The sequence below is a fragment of the Pteropus alecto genome, unplaced genomic scaffold (assembly GCF_000325575.1).
Source record: "Pteropus alecto unplaced genomic scaffold, ASM32557v1 scaffold1197, whole genome shotgun sequence".
NCBI classification, from domain to species: domain Eukaryota; kingdom Metazoa; phylum Chordata; class Mammalia; order Chiroptera; family Pteropodidae; genus Pteropus; species Pteropus alecto.
In genome coordinates this window covers 866,268-884,451 of record NW_006441068.1, presented here as the reverse complement: position 1 = coordinate 884,451, position 18,184 = coordinate 866,268, and the positions used below count along the sequence as shown (strand labels likewise).

Below are 18,184 nucleotides of genomic sequence, written 5' to 3'. Positions count from 1 at the left end.
AGGCTCAGAGTCTCAGAAAGGATTGTCCTACAGAGAGTATGGAATTGTTGACTTAGCGGTGGCAATCTAGACCAGAGGTCAGCAAACTCTTTCTGGAAAGGACCACAGACAATAAATGATTTAGGCTTTGTGGATTATACAATCTCTGTTGTAAGTGCTCACCTCTGCTTTTATAGCACAAAAGCAGCCATAGACAATATGTAAATGAATGGGTGGGGCTGTGTTCCAGTAAACTTTATTTTCAGAAACAGGTAGCCGTGCAGACTGTAGTGTGCCAACACCTGGTCTATGTGATGGGACAGTAATTTCATTTTGAAATTTTGAAATAGACTTTTGGTTTTGAGTTGATGTCGTAGCTGCTTCATAGATATGAATTGGTATTCTGAGTCCCCTCTTATCCTCTATCTTCCCCTACCAATTTTATGTTAACTTTGCCGTTTCCTACCATTGTTTGTTTTTTAATTAGGCCCAGGCACGATGTCATCGAATTGGGCAGAGCAAAGCTGTGAAGGTGTACCGTCTCATTACTCGGAATTCTTATGAAAGAGAGATGTTTGATAAGGCTAGTCTGAAGCTGGGATTGGATAAGGCTGTGCTTCAGTCCATGAGTGGTCGGGATGGCAACATTACTGGAGTGAGTCCTCTTGGTCTATAGATAATGTTCATAGCATAGCAGGTCATATTGACAGTGAGAGACAGCTATTTTTGCACTGGAATATGACCACTTTGTTTCGAATCTCAATTTTTATTTCTTATAACAAATTAAGATATTATGGTATGGTTAGATAATAAGCTCATGGTAGTCTTTTCATCTTTCTATTGGATTTTGTAGATCCAGCAGTTCTCCAAGAAAGAGATTGAAGATCTCTTACGAAAAGGAGCATATGCAGCCATAATGGAGGAGGACGATGAGGGCTCCAAGTTTTGTGAAGAGGATATTGACCAGATCTTGTTAAGACGAACCACAACCATCACCATTGAGTCTGAAGGAAAGGGCTCTACCTTTGCCAAGGTATGTTCTATCTGTGCCAGATGCTAGAGAAGTAGAGATAAAGACAGAAATTTCTAAAATTTAAATATATTGTTTAAATGTTTATACTGAATTCCCATTGCTCAGAAAAGTATTACACTCAACTTTACTCTGTTCCTTTGTTCCTCATTAGGCAAGCTTTGTTGCTTCTGAAAACAGGACAGATATTTCTCTGGATGACCCCAACTTTTGGCAAAAGTGGGCCAAAAAGGCTGATTTGGACATGGATCTACTCAATAGCAAGGTACACTTCCTTTTCCTTTGGGGAGGAAATATGGTAGATGACATAGTTCTTTCAAGAGTCTTTATAGCTGCTCTGATTCTTAGATGCTGACTTTGGTTTATGATGGTTTATTATATATAAGGGCTGTTATAAAAACTTCCTACTTAGTAGACCCCAGGAAACTACTTAGATATCTGCCACTTAATTTTGCTTCCTGAGTCCCTTATTTTGCATATCCTAAAAACTCAGTGTCTATAAATGTTACTTGCAAGGCTGTTTCAATCCATAATTGTCTAAATTCCTTTCCCATGATCATATTTTGAAGAAAGTTACTTATTCTTCTGTTCTTTGCATAGAATAACTTGGTGATTGACACACCTAGAGTACGAAAACAGACCCGCCACTTCAGCACTCTGAAAGATGATGACCTGGTGGAATTCTCTGATTTGGAAAGTGAAGACGACGAGCGGCCACGCTCTCGCCGACATGACCGTCATCATACCTATGGGCGCACTGACTGCTTTCGGGTGGAAAAGCACCTATTAGTATATGGGTAAGAACCCACTTTGCCATCGGAAGTAGTGCATCTCCATCCTGAAAGACACCTTGTTGCCTTTCAAATAAGATTTCAAATAGGAGATAATGGGAAAAACTTGATTCTACTTTCTCTGTTACCATATTTTCCCAAGATCTGTTTTTCTCTCACCTTTTGGGATATGTAATTCTGGGAGACTGGAGAATATCATTGAATTAGAGTCCCCAAGAAAAGAGTAATATAATTTCCTTTTCTGTTTTTCTAGTTGGGGACGGTGGCGAGATATCTTGTCTCATGGACGCTTCAAGCGACGCATGACTGAACGAGATGTGGAGACAATTTGCAGAGCCATCCTCGTTTACTGTCTTCTACACTATCGTGGGGATGAAAATATCAAAGGCTTCATCTGGGACTTGATTAGCCCTGCTGAAAATGGCAAGACAAAAGAATTGCAGAATCATTCAGGTAATTATCAGCTTTTTACTTTTCATCTTTCTGTGGGTTATCTAATCCTTTTCAGGTCCAAGGGGTTTTCTCAATCCAAGTCTTTAATGTCTCCCCTTTCCCAGGTCTATCTATTCCTGTGCCACGTGGACGCAAAGGGAAAAAGGTAAAGTCACAAAGCACTTTCGATATCCATAAGGCAGATTGGATCCGGAAATATAATCCTGATACTCTGTTCCAAGACGAAAGTTATAAGAAGCACTTGAAACATCAGTGTAACAAGTAAGGATGGAATTTAGCAAAGATTAAAGTATTTTCCACATCAAACTTTCTATGCTAAATTGAGCCAGCTCTTTCTCTCTCCCTTCTAGGGTGCTGTTGCGGGTACGAATGCTGTACTATCTAAGACAGGAGGTGATTGGAGACCAGGCAGAGAAGGTGTTAGGGGGTGCTATTGCCAGGTGAATTTATGCTGTATTTTTTTTTCGTGCCCTACTTTATTTAAGAAAAGATTGGCTTACTTATTTTATACTATCTTTGGTATACTTGATAATTAAAATTTATATATTAGGTCTTTAATTCTACACTTGATACCAGTGGAAGGAAATAGGCAGCTGCATGAGCATTTAAATTAATAGGTAAAAGAAGATACTTGTAATAATCTTGCCAAGAGTTATCATTTTTAATTTTCTTCATTACTGTGGTGACTGCTCTTATACTTTTAGCGAGATTGACATATGGTTCCCAGTAGTGGATCAGCTGGAGGTTCCAACAACATGGTGGGACAGTGAGGCTGACAAGTCCCTGCTCATTGGTGTCTTTAAGCATGGTAAGTACCTTCTCTTAGTCTATTCCTTTCCTGGTGTAGATCTGTCCACAGATGGAACATTTATCAAAATGCTCAAGACCAATAACTGAGTTCTGTGATTGATCTTCAATAAATTTATGTTTGAATGGGAAACTGGTTCTTAAATATCCAGAGCAGAGCAGTTCATCCCTATAAATAGATATTTAAGAAAGACCAGATGAGTAGTTAAATATCGAGGTAGGGAGTCTCCCATCTATTCTCTAATAACTATTACCAATCTGTATCTTGTGGCATCTAAGTTAAAGTTCTACAAATCAGGGAGGTAATTAATATATGCTCACTCCTATTAGCCATGTTTAATTTGTATGACTTTTCTGTGGCTTGCTGAAAGGGTTCTATTTGTATAACATCCCATTTGTCTGAATGTTCAGCAGTCACTCTGATATAGATATGAACAACAGTGTTTAAATGAGAAACAGAAACAGGGTATAATAAGGGAGAATACTTCCTTTTCAATCTTGCCTAATAAATCCCAAGCGTTAAGAGCAGTGAGCACTCAGTTCCAGCCCACTAACTTAGTGAATTGGAATATCAGTTCTTTTTTAAAAATATTTTTCTGTTTAGTTCTTTAAAACATAAGTAATAGCACTGATCCACATGTTTTTGGTAAGTTCAGTGGGACAAGAAAAACCATTAGCATGTGCGGTCTTAGCTTTACTTGTGAGGCAGAGGTTTAGAAGAGTCCAGACATCCTGAAGTGTTCATTCATTCATTCACCATTCATCAAAAGTTCAGTGTGTGTTTGCAGGTACAAGTTTTTTATCCTTCATTTGAAATGTGTGACCTATTCCTAAATAACTTGTTTAGTTTCTCCGTCTATGTGGTAAGAATGATAATAATAGAAAGATTACCATTTAACTGGCTATGTAAATCCATTGCCATTTTATTTAAATTGTATTTTGCATTGTGAGCAAAGTAGCCCATATACTCTAATTACTCCAGCGGCATACAAAGTATGCATAAAGGCAAAAACAAATCCATGATTCTCTTCAATTTATGGCTTTTTCTCTAGGCTATGAAAAATATAATACTATGAGGGCAGACCCAGCCTTATGCTTCCTAGAAAAGGCTGGCAGACCGGATGACAAAGCTATTGCAGCAGAACATCGAGTGTTGGATAATTTCTCTGACATAGTAGAAGGGTAAGCATTGACCTTCAGTTCTTTTAAAGCTCCGAGTTCTCCCTATGAAGGTTGTTAGTTGCTTGTGCTAAGATATAACACTAGCCTCAATTGAACCATTGAGATTCTTAATGGTGATTACACACGTGAATGATAAATTCTTAACAAAGAGTAGGACTAGCAGAGAGGACTCCATAAACTGGCCTTAAACCATATGTCGCCATAAGATGTAACTACGGGTGAAAATTAATGTTACTCCTAAATGGCTTATTTGATGTTTTATTCAGTTTTCTTTGCAATGTTTTTCTGTACAGCCATAGTAGCGGAGAGGATAACTGGTCCTCTTGAAAGACAATAGTCATGCAGTTCTTCCATGCCACTATGGGGTAGAGACTCAGGAAATTTTAGCTCTGGTTTGTCATCTCCCAATGGTGGCTGACCCATAAAGGATTTACTCTGCCTGGATACATGCCTCAATGATGAGTTGCCATGCTAATACTGAGCCACCAGGTAGGGCAGTATTGCCCTGGTTTGGGTGTCCGTGAGTTTAACAAAACTTCTCACATGGAAACCTGAGGGGCATGTGAAAGAGTTGGCTTAGTTCATGAATACCCACCCACTCCTTTGCGATTGAGAGGTTTCTCTTTGATGACCACAACTTCACTTTGCATAGTGATAGACCCTCAAAGGATATTGGGTCATTTATTCATTTTAAACAAATCATTTATTATATTATCCTTCTGCTCAGTAGAGCAAAGTAATAAAAATAAGCAGGCGTGGACCATTCAAAAAGTAGTAAAAGTAAATAGTTGGGAAAGAGGAGGATAATAGGTTAAAAAATAAAAGGGGCTGTCAAGAGAAAAGAAGTGTGCTGGACCATGTTCATTTCAAATTAAAACAATTTAAAGTGGCACTTTATTTAGAGTGTCAGTTTCTCCCAGCTCTTTGTTCTGTTGGATGCTGTACCTAACTTTCTCAAAACTTAGCACCTGGCCTGCCATTCGTTCTAGTATAAAAGAAAAGACTATTTCATGCTGGATTGTATGTTTGGCCTTGTCTTCATCCTAGGTTCCTCTTAGTGAAAGAAGATATATTGTTAACATTTTCTCATACTTTGGTAATTTTAGGGTTGACTTTGATAAGGATTGTGAAGATCCTGAATATAAACCACTCCAGGGTCCCCCAAAGGACCAAGATGATGAGGTGAGGAAACCTCATTTAAGTTTACTTTCTGTTACTAAATAACTAAATATTCTCCTATTCCCTGAATCCTTAAGTATATTGAATAACTTATAAACTGGAAAGTAATTACCATTTGGGAATATAAAGTACTAATAGAAAAGATCGTAATGCCAGCTGGAAATCAGGGATGGCTTTGTGGAGGAGGTGGGAACCAAGGTGGACTGTGAAGTATATTATTTGACTACTAAATTCCTGAGTCCTGTTATCTTCAAGTCATTAATAAAAATTGACTTTGCAGGTTCTACTTTCTTATTCTTTTAGTTGGTTGCTTCCAATTTTTTGTAAGGATTCCTTTCATTGGCGATTTTTCTTGATCCCTTGGTGCCATAGAAGGACACACATGAGAAAGTGATTTCAGAGTACCAACTCCCCCCCTTTCCCTTTTTCCTCCATCCTGTGGGGTGGATCTCCTTCTCTAGGGTGATCCCTTGATGATGATGGATGAGGAGATCTCAGTGATTGATGGAGATGAAGGTAAATTTCTAGGTCAACTAGTACAATTTGGGGTGCTGGGGTTGGGGAATTATTAACTGAATTCTACCCTATCCTGGGATTTCTGAGAGCTTTGCCTTTGGGTGGGTTGAAATACCAGTATTATTATCTCTACTACCTTTCCTGTACTTCTTGGTCATACTGTTTTGCTTCCCACAGCCCAGGTGACCCAACAGCCCGGCCATCTATTCTGGCCTCCAGGCTCTGCTCTGACAGCTAGGCTTCGGCGCCTAGTAACAGCCTATCAGCGCAGCTACAAGAGAGAACAGATGAAGATAGAGGCTGCAGAACGTGGGGACCGGAGACGGCGGCGTTGCGAGGCAGCCTTCAAGCTAAAAGAAATTGCACGGCGGGAGAAACAGCAACGGTAAAATATAGCTGGGAATTTGGGTTGAGCTGTAAGCTTGTCTTCACCTATAGGCCTTATATTGAAAAGTATCTTAGGAAGAATTTATTTGGAATTCCCTACAGAGGGACCATCTTTTTCACCATGATTGTTACACCTCTACATGTAGACCTCAGTTGTGTGCATAATCATCTCTTAGGGAAGATATCCTATGCATCCATTCTCATTGAGTTATTTGTATCATTTTCCCCCTTAGCTTGCTGATTTTTAAATTCTTACATGTTACAGAGTGCCTCTTATAACTACCTCTTCTGCTGTCTTCTGTGCTCCCCCCCCCCCCCCACTTTCAGTTTTTGTGTATTCAGATATTCTAAGCCACACTAAGAAATAACCAGTTTCCCAGTGTTCTTCTGATCACTGTTACCTGATCCTGTTGCCTGATTCCTCTTCCTTTTATAGATGGACAAGACGCGAACAAACTGATTTCTATCGAGTTGTGTCTACCTTTGGTGTGGAGTATGACCCTGACACCATGCAGTTCCATTGGGATCGCTTCCGTACTTTTGCTCGACTGGACAAAAAAACAGATGAAAGCCTTACCAAGTACTTCCATGGCTTTGTGGCCATGTGCCGTCAAGTATGCCGCCTCCCCCCAGCAGCTGGAGATGGTAAGCCTGTAGATTCTTGGATGAGCAGGGATGGATGGCAACAGAGCCAGCTCTTGGTTCATTTTTCCTTCCACTCTCTTGCAGAGCCCCCGGATCCGAATCTGTTTATTGAGCCCATCACTGAGGAGAGGGCATCACGGACTCTCTATCGTATCGAATTGCTTCGACGCTTACGGGAACAAGTTTTATGCCACCCCCTTTTGGAAGATCGACTGGCATTATGTCAGCCTCCAGGTCCCGAATTACCCAAGTGGTGGGAGCCCATTCGTCATGATGGGGAGCTTCTACGAGGGGCAGCCCGCCATGGGGTGAGCCAAACAGACTGCAACATCATGCAGGACCCAGACTTCTCTTTTCTGGCTGCCCGTATGAATTATATGCAGAACCATCAGGCAGGAGCACCAGCTCCATCCCTGTCACGCTGCTCTACTCCACTGCTACACCAGCAGTATACCTCGCGCACTGCCTCACCGCTGTCCCTACGCCCAGATGCTCCTGTTGAAAAGCCACCTGAGGAGACAGCTGCCCAGGTTCCCAGTCTGGAGAGTCTGACTTTAAAGCTAGAGCATGAGGTAGTGGCCAGGAGCCGACCAACCCCACAAGACTATGAGATTCGAGTAGCCCCCTCTGATCCTTCCCCTCTGGTTTCCCGGAGTGTTCCACCAGTCAAACTGGAGGATGAGGATGATTCAGACTCTGAGCTGGACTTGAGCAAGCTGTCACCATCATCCTCTTCTTCCTCATCCTCATCCAGCTCAAGCTCCAGCACTGATGAGAGTGAGGACGAGAAGGAAGAGAAGCTAAGTGAGTGCATGTGGACAGGCTGTTGGCCTTCTTCCCTGTTTTCCCCCTCCCTGCTCTTTCTCTTCTAAACGCATTCTCTGAGAGAGATTTGGATTTCGATTTGATGTGCTATCACAACAAACCTGTTATTCTTTGAGTCTTTTTTTAAAACCCATATAATACCATTGCTATATAACATTACTAATTTCATCTTTGCTCACACATCCTGTATGATCTCTAGCTGCTGACCGTTCCCACTCAAAGCTCTATGATGAAGAGAGTCTCCTGTCCCTCACTATGTCCCAAGATGGGTTCCCAAATGAAGATGGAGAACAAATGACCCCTGAGCTTCTGCTGCTACAAGAAAGACAAAGAGCCTCTGAGTGGCCCAAGGTAACAGCCTCATTCCTGGACATGTAGAGTCTAGAAATACAGTGTGACATATACAGGGAACAAGGAACAGATGGTTCTGGTTTTCTTTGATTGTGTTTAGTGTTGTTTTTTTCATGAAACTCTTTGCAGTTGACTTAGGAATCTGATACCTTTACCTCCCTCTTTTCTGCCTTATGATTTTATCCATCCTTATAATAATGGCACTGTTTTTCACAGGATTACATAGCAATTATTCAGTCCTTAAAACCAGTACTGATTTCTTTTTCCCCACTCAGGATCGTGTCCTGATAAACCGTATTGACCTCGTCTGCCAGGCTGTACTCTCAGGGAAGTGGCCTTCTAGCCGCCGGAGCCAGGAAATGGTAACAGGAGGAATTTTGGGGCCAAGCAACCACTTGCTAGACAGTCCCTCATTGACTCCAGGAGAATATGGTGACTCTCCAGTCCCCACACCACGGAGTAGCAGTGCAGCTTCCATGGCAGAGGAGGAAGTGTCTGCAGTCACCACAGCAGCAGCTCAGTTTACCAAACTTCGCCGAGGCATGGATGAGAAAGAGTTTACGGTTCAGATCAAAGATGTAAGCTCAGCATTTAGGCTTTGGGAAGTGGGGAAGGAGGCTATAGTTCTTGCTAACTAGTTTCACTGACAGGATACTAAACTCATTTGGTTAGCTAACTTTAAAAATGAGAGGAAAAAAATTGGAGCTCACAAAGATCCATTTAGGAAACGTCTTCGCAGTAGAGGAAGGGGTCTCGACTTGTATCTCCTGAGAACTAGTTAAAAGAAACCATATTTTGGAAAGACATTTAAATGACACAAAGCTTTTGGGTGGCTTGTTTCTAGATTCTAGAAACCTAGTTTTTAAAAATTGAAATCAAATTGTGAGAAAGCTGTTAAAATGACACCTAAGTATTATGGGCCTTTATTAAGTTAAGGAGTTATTCGTACTGACATTAAATCAGTGTTACATATTTTATAGATGGAAATTTTTATTTTTCCTGAACTTTTTCATGTTGAAATTATTAGCTAATCATTAAGTACTCAACAAGAAAATTTTCTTCAATTAGTATGTGATGGGACTATCAGGAGTTTTGCCCCTGTGATGAGTTGCCATGCTAATACTGAAACACCAGATAGGGGGTTTTACCCTGTGTTGGGTGTTATTGAGATAAATTCTACTTCTCTTAAAGCTACCTGAGGGGCACTAGGCCAAGAAATGAAATCTTTCTAAAGAAATAGTATTTAAGTTTTGTTACCTTTCTAATTTCTACTTTTAGTTAGGTGGCCTTCTCAATATCATTGAGCCAAAGGATGACCCTTACCCCAAGCCACCCAAAGCTTAAACTTTACCATAAAAACATGTGCCATATGACGTCTTGGGTGGGTGGGTTGTCTTCCTAGGAGGAAGGATTGAAGTTAACATTCCAGAAGCACAAGTTGATGGCTAATGGAGTAATGGGAGATGGACATCCTCTGTTTCATAAGAAGAAGGGGAATAGAAAGAAGCTAGTCGAGGTGAGTGGTAGAGAAAGTCTTTAAAATGATGATTAGACAAGATCTTTTTATTCCAAGTAATTGATGAAGGCAGTTGGGTTGAGGGACTAGAATATGTTAGAGTTATTTTATGGCTACCATTGGCTCTGCTCCCCCTCTCTCCTTGCCCCAGAGGAGAGTATGTGCTCATGGGGGTGGATTCTGGGTTTGCAGCTGGAGGTGGAATGCATGGAAGAGCCTAATCACCTTGATGTGGACCTGGAGACCCGGATCCCTGTCATCAATAAGGTGGATGGTACTTTGCTGGTGGGTGAGGATGCCCCTCGCCGGGCTGAACTGGAGATGTGGTTACAGGGTCATCCAGAGTTCGCTGTCGATCCCCGATTTCTAGCGGTGAGTGGCACTTCCATCCAGCAAGATTTAAAGTCATTCCCTTGGTTTTTAAGCTGTGCGAGAGGAAGGAAGCATGCCATATTAAGTCATTTTTTCTGCATCTGCAAAACAAGAGTAGTAGTACCCAGTCATCCTACCTCAGAGTTGTAAGGATCAAAATAAAATATTGTCAGAGATACTTTTTAAACTAAATGCTAGGCTAATATTTACTATTAAACTATTACATAAACACCTAAATGTTTTGGAGAGATCTGCTTAATGGCAGTTTTCCACTAGGACTAATCTTTTGTTTACCCACACAATAAGCATTTACTGTCAGACTAGACACTAGTACCATAATAATTACTCCAGAGATGATTTTTATTTCTCTAGGGTAACTGATATTTTTCTATTGCAGTATATGGAGGATCGCAGAAAACAGAAGTGGCAGAGATGTAAAAAAAATAATAAGGCAGAATTGAACTGTTTGGGAATGGAACCAGTACAGGCTGCTAACTCTAGGAATGGAAAAAAGGTGAGTGAGACTGAGGCATTGCTGCTCTGTTCCCACACTAGATGTGACTGGAGAAATTATTTAATGTTCTTTACTTTTTTCCCAGTATATGTTTGAGAAAATTTATCTTTAGTTCACCAATAAGGAAACTAGAGTATTTTTATTGTCCTGTGGCATCGTTATCTTTAGAAGGACATAAAATTCTAAAAACTAATTTCAACACTGTAAGCATATTAAAAAATAAAAATTAGTAAGATGTGTTAGAACATTCAAGGCCTTATCCTGTTCTTCTACTGGCTAAGGGATTTTTACCAAATCCTTTAACCCTTTCAGTTTTCTCATCCTGAAAAGTGAGGGGTTTGAAGTAGATAATCTCAAAAAGTTTTATGATTCTGTGTGTTTTAGAAATGATTTAGAGGCCTACTAAGGTAAACAGTCATGGAGTCTCCCAACCTTACTAATCTTACTAATAATATTCCAGTAATGGAAAAAGGACAAGAAACCACATTTTATAGCTTATAACAATTTGGTCAAATATTTCTGTTTTATCATGGTTATAGGGCATTTGGTAGATTAAGTACCCATAAACAAAACATAACTGCAAAACATAACTGCAAAAGTTTCTCTTGGCTGTGTTTGCCTTACTTTGGGCAATAGTTGTATTTTTTAAACATATATAAATCATGGTTTGGTTGGGTAAGCATTCATTTAAAAACAGATTAGCACTCTCCTAAACCCACTTTATCTAGTCATTTCCCATTTGATCTTTTATTTACACCCTTTTATGCATGTGATACATATAAAACCATGTAGTTTCTTTTAACAAAATTGATTTCCAAATGAACAATACCTTATCTTTTGCATTTAATAAATTCTGAGAATATTATTTTGCACATAATATATATTTGTGATGTGAATTTATGAGGCTTATTACTTTTATATTGGTGAAAGTAGTTTCATATAAATATTGCTACTGTAGAAGAATGTTTTAATTTTCTCTCTTAGCATCCACGAGACCAAGAGTATAATAAGCAGAATGGTTGATATGAGAGGCTGATGGCTAGAAGGCTGGTACCTTCTCTGTCTTAAATTTAACATTATAGAGCAGCCTGTAAAAAAGGCTTCTCCTTCTTTAATCCTAAAAATAGCATTACCTGTTTTTATCTCAAGTACTTTTGCTACTTCTTTATAGTCAGTTTCCTTCTAAGGAAGAAAGGATCATAGGAAATCAGAAAAAATCATAATATATGACTGGTACAGAATTTTTAATGCAGAATTGATGGGGTTTCCAGCACTATGTACTTTATTACTGAGGCCGGCAAGGAGTTTAGGTGCTGTTGTAATATTTTTACAGCGTATACATAGAGTTTTGAGATATTTGTTTTTCCAAGTCAGAAAGGTGTATTCTCATGTTAGGTGTTAGGTTTAGATAAGGAATTGCCTCACAACTATACTGTTATTTACAATCCTACCCTTCATTATTGCATCAGAGTGGGGTAAATTCAAGAGAGGTCAAAAAGATTATGGCTAGATCCTTACCAAATTAATGTTAAGTTTTTCACATTGATAAAAAATGTACATGTCTGCTGAATTTTAAATTACTTCTTCTAAACATTCTGACTCTAAATTTTGGTTAAGTTCACTGAGGCTGGAAATTATTCCTTCTAGTGCCCCTAAGTGCAATACTGGGTAAACTGGCATTAAACTCAGACAATTGGTACCTCATTAACAAAGTTAAGCATTTGTGAAGGGGTTGGCCCGAGTAATCGTATATTATAGTCATGGATAAAGCAAAACTCTGAATTTTACATGTGTATCAATCAGTATCAGACTTGATCAACCGTGTCCAGCATTTGCTCCTCCCCATTTCTGTAAGGCCTCCTCTACCATTGTTTTGCCTGTCTAAAGATAGATTTAGTGAAAAACGCATTTGCAAGCTAGGACTTTGTTGACTTCTGTTTTTTTTCCCTTTCTTTCTACTATCTTTTTCTGTTCCTTCCTCCCAGAGTCACCATGCCGAAACTGTATTCAACCGGGTTTTGCCAGGGCCTATTGCTCCAGATAACAGCAAGAAGCGAGCCCGTAGGATGCGACCAGACCTTTCTAAGATGATGGCCCTGATGCAGGGTGGAGGCACGGGGTCCCTATCTCTGCATAATACCTTCCAGCACAGCAGTAGTGGCCTGCAGTCTGTGTCTTCTTTGGGTCACAGCAGTGCCACTTCTGCATCTTTGCCTTTTATGCCGTTTGTGATGGGTGGTGCAGCATCATCCCCTCATGTAGACTCCAGCACCATATTTCATCACCACCACCACCACCCCCACCCCCATCATCACCACCATCACCATCCAGGCCTGAGAGCCACTGGCTACCCTTCTTCACCAGCCACTACCACCTCTGCTACTGCCTTGAGGTTGTCACCACTGCAACCTGAGGAGGACGAGGACGATGAGGATGAAGATGATGATGATTTATCTCAGGGCTATGATAGCTCAGAAAGGGACTTCTCACTCATTGATGATCCTATGATGCCAGCCAACTCAGACTCCAGCGAAGATGCTGATGACTGAAGCCCCAGCATGGTCCCCATTACTTGGGTGGCTGCTGTATTTTCATTTACTCCGGCCCTTGGACTATGGAAAAGTGGGAGGGGCAGGGGAGATGTGGGGAAACCCAGGACTCCAGGAGGTGAAAAGGAAAAAGAAAATTTGTACCCGATTGCTTCCAAATTTGAGCAGATTGGGTGGGCAGGGGAACTCCGAAAATAATACATGACCACTTCCTCATTTCTGGGGAAGGAAAGGAGACTAGAGCAGCTGAGACGCTCACCCCTCCCCAGACACCTCCATTAACCACAGACTATGTAGCGCTGGCCCTGGCCTCTGGCAGAGCCTGTTCCTGGCCGAACTGTGGATACAGCTGGAGGGTCAGGAACTGTTACCTTCCTTCCCTTGGCATTAATAAATTTAAGTTAATCCTTTTCCACTCTTCCCTGGTTCTATAGTTGTTCAAAGCCAGTATCAATGTTAATTTTAGGAGTTGATATTCATGATGGGCAATTCAACACCACTCTCTGAAAGTTCATTACTATTCGTGCAAAGTTAACTTGGAAAAGGCAGAGAAGTCATCTGTACTCCATTAAAGGATTTGTGTAGGCTGTTCAGTTTGCTCAAGGCAAAGGAATGATTTAAGCTAAATAGGAGGCAAAACATTGTTTCAGATTCAAACTCAAGTTCTTAGAAAAAATAAGAAGAATGAATTTTGGCAAGAACCACGTACATTTTGTTTCGAATTAACTGAAGCCATAAGTGGTGTCACTTCGTGAACTGCTGCAAGAAGACTGAATGACTGGAAAAGCACCATCACGACTTGGGCCCCGGGTACTGGATTGTGCGAAACCTCTCAAGCCATTTGTTTCCTACAGCCCTTCCCCTACCATCCCAGCGCTCAGATGAAGCCTGGGCATTTCGTTTCCCTTTCCTAGATGAAGTACTTCCCCTATAGCTCAGAGGATAGTTTTATCAGGAGGGTGTGCTTCCTATCCCTGGTTTGAGCTGTGTCGGTGCGGAGCCCTAACCCAGCATCCTGGCATAGAGGATCCTTCCAGCCCTGCATCAGCAGAGGCTTTTGCTTCCCTACCATTTCTAGGAAGAGAACGTACCCAGTTACGGCTGTAGTCTTCCCTCTACCATCACACGCCATATACCCCTCTTTATGCTTTCCTTTCCTTTGCCGACGGGTGGGGGCCATTCCACCCTCGCGCAGCAGTTTATGAGGGGCGGGGCTGGTACCACAGGCCTCCCGCCTCAGCATTGCCCAGACGCAGCCTTTCGGGCAAAACGGAGCTCCTGGAAACTGCGGCCCAGCAGAGAGGGCGGGGGCAGAGCGTCACATGATGACGTCAGCTCGCCTGCGGTTGTTGCTAAATTGACAAAACCCCGCGAAAATCTAGATTCTTTGCACATTTTGTTGATTCCTGCACACTCTCTTCTCCTAATCTCACGAAAGAGGTTTTTAAAAAAAAAAAAAAAAAAGCTGTCGGGACCCGGAAGCGGAAAGGGCATCGTTGAGGTCGATACTTCCGGGTCACTGGGAGAGTGCGGGATTCCGGGGCCGAGAGCTGGTGGCGGAGCCGGGACCTCGCGTGATTCTCGGGACCCGAGGAGTAGCGGCGTCTGTGGCTATGGCTGTGACTCTGGACAAAGACGCTTATTACCGGAGAGTGAAGAGACTGTACAGCAATTGGCGGGTGAGAGAGATCCCGTAATTTTCCCTAGGGAGCCCCTCTCTTCCATCCCATAATAACCCCGTTTCTCGGCGCCCTTTTTTCCCTTTCCGTCGGGAATTCCCGGGTTCAGTGTCGCGCCCCTTTAGTTGCTCCAGGATTGTTCACCGCGGTGACCCCGAGCGCCCCCGTCCCCGCAACAGGGAATCCCCTGCAATCACCCTGCCCTGCGGCCACCACCATCTTCCGCGTGTGCCGGCCCCCGTCATGCATAACAGCTACCTCTCGTAGTCTCTTCCCGCCCTAGAAGAGGCATCATCTTTCCCTCCCACTCCGCGATCGCGTCTTGCTGCCCCCTCCTGCAGTGTTCGCACACACCCACGCACTCGCTCTGTCCTTCCAGAACCAGTGTATTCCGCCCCGGTCCCGCCAGAATTAAACCATCTAAGTAAAGGATGGATGGAGGGGCTAGGAGGATGTGAATCGAGCTCTTTGCATTAATTCTTTGCGGCGCTTTTGCTGGAGTTAAAAAAAGATACTGCTCACGCGCAACCGCCTCACGTCCTAGGCCCTGCCGTGGTTAACACAGAAACCTAACGCTGAAAACCTGCAGGCATTAGTAATACAAAAAACGATGCGATGCCTAAAATCTCATTAGTTTTTCTCCTTGATAGAGTATCGGGGCACGTGTTCAGAAAAAGAGCTGTTGCTGTTCCCAGTTTTTTAAAGATGGGCAGTTTGCTGCTTGAAAAACGTCCACAGTTAAAATTTATTTTTATGATAGTAATTTATCAATTAAAACATTTGGTTGTATCCTCTGGTACAGCCTGAGCTGTGTAGCTTAAGTCCGCCCCTGAACCCTGTCATCCAGGGAAGATAAAGCTAATAAAGACTTTTTAAAACCTGAAAAATGTCCTGACAAAAATGTTTAATTCTGATTTCAGCATTGTAAATTGCTTTTCAAATTGATTCTGTACGAAAAACCAAGCTATTAAAATTGGTCATTTCTCTGCCATTCACATTAAAGGTTCCTGTGCATGTTTCTTCTTTTGGGGATAAATGCATTAGATAATTGAAAGTGAAGCGGATTCTCGGTTGCATTTTATGAAAAGCAAAAATAAGGATTCTGTGCTAGACAAGTGCTGAACATAAATTTTATTTTTAAAAATTTTTATTAGTTTTTGCCACGTGTTTTTACAGCTCTCACTGTCACATATTTAAAGTTGAACATGATCCATGTTAGAAAAACTCTAAAAGCCCTAATTTTAGAGCCCTAATTTTCTAAAGATTAGTAAGTGTTAGTGTACCGGTACTCAAACGCCCTCTCTGCCACCCATAGACCCTGAAAGTATACTCCTTTGATGTGGAGCTTGTTTCTAGTCTCAGTGATTCAGAGTTTTTCATCTTCTCTCAACCATCTATGAAAGCCAAGAGTTAGAGCCCTGCATAATAATTAAGTACAAGCATGAAACTAGGAAAAACTTGAGGCCTGAGACAGATCGGCAAACTTAATTTCAAATGATGGTCTTTAAATCCATAAGAGTTATGTTATGCCCCCCCCTTTTTTTCCTCAAAAATCATCAGAGTTTATCTTGGCCCTCTTATTTAACTTAATGACATCTGTGAAGGGAGAATTAGATGTTGATAAGACCCTGGCGTTATAAAGTTTGAGCCAAGTCAATATAAAAATTACTCATTAGCAAAATTTGTGACTAATTATTATAAAAATCTTATTGGAATGGACTTTCTGCTTTTTTATAGCTAAATTTTAATCACTATGCCCAGAACCCACCTGTAGAATTTCTATATGCAGTCTTTCCAGGTTATTGTACTTTCATTCTGATCTGCTTAAGCAGAGATCATAGTTTTCTGAGATAAGTTCTGGTTGATTATCCTCTTAGCTGTACCAGAAAGATAGTGAAATATATAGGTATGAGCTATACTTGTTTTTCTTTTACACTTTTTCCTTTTTTAATAAGAAAACTGGCATTGACATGAGAAAATAACTTGTAGTTAATTGTTTATGAATCCCAAGCATATGTTGTCAGCTCCAATCTTCAAAGAAATCTGTTATGACAGAAATTAACCATCAATTAATTTAGGCTCCACACCCACTTTTGAGTTTTAGATACCCTTAAGCATAAGCCTTTCAGAACTGTAATTGTACAAGATAGCTCCAACTTTCTTCAACTATATAGAATCGGAGAGAACTGAAGAACTACTAAACTTTTTTTTTTTTTTTAATAAGAATGGAAGCTAATTTAGCTCCTAATTTCATCTGTGAGTTGAGTTTGGGTTAGATAGATACTATGGGGCTAGTGCAAATAAGATGTATTATTTCTTAATTACAATTTTCATAACATATCCTAAAAACAGTTGCAGTATCACACACTATTAACAGTTTGAGTAGAAATTTCTAAAACAAAGCTTATACCAGAATAAGTAGTATCATTTTAGAGATGAGAAAATAAGCTCAGAAATGAAACAGGAGCTCTGTAGTGACAGTATTGTAGCCAAGGAAGTTTTATCTGAAGCTTAATTATTGCTAATTGAAAAAACAGGCGACCTCCATAGTGGCTAGAACTTATTAACTGTTTTATGACTCTCGGATTTTGAATCTAGTCCAGTCCTACCTCATATTTAAGTTAGAACAAAAAGAGTTTGCAGCACCTGTGTATTTCCACATTAGAAAACACTAGGTGGTAGTGGTGGGTGGTGAGACTGGGTTGTGGGTTTCTCTGTCTTCTTATACTTTACTGAATCCTTATTTAGGGCTTCCCAGCCTTTACATGATTCTGATTATTTTTAACCAAGTAATACAGTTAGTACTGCATGGGGTATGAAGGGGGAGGTTACCCACTATTCTGGGTTCCTAGCTGCTTTGGGAGCTGAGGGATACATTATCAGGGCACACCTATAACTCATTTGAGACCTGCCTGTTAGGACATATTGCTGAATGAACCTTAACTACAGTCACATCTGCATTTTATCCAAAAAGAATTCCGTAAAATGTCAAAATAGCAGCTGTTTGTCAAAGGAATGCTGATCCAATGCATTCATTCATGTGGCTCTACCAGTCACATTTGAGGTGGTGGCTGGTTCCAACCCTAAAAAGAAAATTTGTGCCCACGGAGAAAACTGTAAGCTGTAGTGTCAGTACTTCTCTTGAGCACCGCTTTCTGGCTCTTTGCTGATTTTTGTCATGGTCAAATTTCTTGTTCTGGATTGCTTTCCAGACTAGACAGTTATCTTCTGTGGCTTAGGAAGTCTGAAATACAGGCAGTTCCCATACTACTTTCAGCAAGATAATGGGCATCTCGGGTCTTTATGGCTCCTTTATCTCTGGAAGGAGTTAGAGAAAGATTTAAATAATGATTTAGTCTCTTGAGTAAAGAGGAATGAAGATGGAAGTAAATGCCTGGACAGGTAGGAT

At 41.0% G+C, this 18,184-nt stretch overlaps 2 protein-coding genes and 2 non-coding genes across 14 annotated transcripts in view; all 4 read left to right on the top strand.

Moving 5' to 3' along the window:
- CHD8 (chromodomain helicase DNA binding protein 8) overlaps positions 1-13,516 on the top strand; it is a 52,760-nt gene extending 39,244 nt beyond the window's left edge. For 8 of the 11 annotated variants that reach the window (XM_015594410.2, XM_025051366.1, XM_015594405.2 and 5 more), the window contains 20 exons: positions 467-634; positions 833-1,012; positions 1,164-1,274; positions 1,610-1,806; positions 2,054-2,253; positions 2,334-2,514; positions 2,604-2,693; positions 2,958-3,061; positions 4,113-4,242; positions 5,349-5,424; positions 5,883-5,937; positions 6,115-6,322; positions 6,761-6,969; positions 7,054-7,773; positions 7,994-8,145; positions 8,421-8,723; positions 9,548-9,661; positions 9,854-10,033; positions 10,431-10,547; positions 12,533-13,516. In XM_015594410.2, coding sequence (XP_015449896.1) covers positions 467-634; positions 833-1,012; positions 1,164-1,274; positions 1,610-1,806; positions 2,054-2,253; positions 2,334-2,514; positions 2,604-2,693; positions 2,958-3,061; positions 4,113-4,242; positions 5,349-5,424; positions 5,883-5,937; positions 6,115-6,322; positions 6,761-6,969; positions 7,054-7,773; positions 7,994-8,145; positions 8,421-8,723; positions 9,548-9,661; positions 9,854-10,033; positions 10,431-10,547; positions 12,533-13,096 — 4,059 coding nt within the window. In that variant the 3' untranslated portion in view covers positions 13,097-13,516. The remainder of the gene's footprint in view (positions 1-466; positions 635-832; positions 1,013-1,163; positions 1,275-1,609; positions 1,807-2,053; positions 2,254-2,333; positions 2,515-2,603; positions 2,694-2,957; positions 3,062-4,112; positions 4,243-5,348; positions 5,425-5,882; positions 5,938-6,114; positions 6,323-6,760; positions 6,970-7,053; positions 7,774-7,993; positions 8,146-8,420; positions 8,724-9,547; positions 9,662-9,853; positions 10,034-10,430; positions 10,548-12,532) is intronic. The other 3 variants (XM_006918325.3, XM_015594413.2, XM_015594409.2) reach the window with 2 other exon arrangements.
- LOC112484977 lies at positions 4,693-4,802 on the top strand. Its single transcript, XR_003048320.1, has one exon. It is a non-coding gene; the product is annotated as a small nucleolar RNA U6-53/MBII-28 (small nucleolar RNA).
- On the top strand, positions 9,241-9,349 carry LOC112484978. The gene has a single exon (XR_003048321.1). It is a non-coding gene; the product is annotated as a small nucleolar RNA U6-53/MBII-28 (small nucleolar RNA).
- An 894-nt stretch (positions 13,517-14,410) lies between the features above and the next one.
- The window catches only part of SUPT16H (SPT16 homolog, facilitates chromatin remodeling subunit), a 35,061-nt gene continuing 31,287 nt past the window's right edge, over positions 14,411-18,184 (top strand). Inside the window, exon 1 of the mRNA XM_006918324.2 lies at positions 14,411-14,775. Within this exon, the coding sequence (XP_006918386.1) occupies positions 14,710-14,775 (66 nt within the window). The 5' untranslated portion in view covers positions 14,411-14,709. The remainder of the gene's footprint in view (positions 14,776-18,184) is intronic.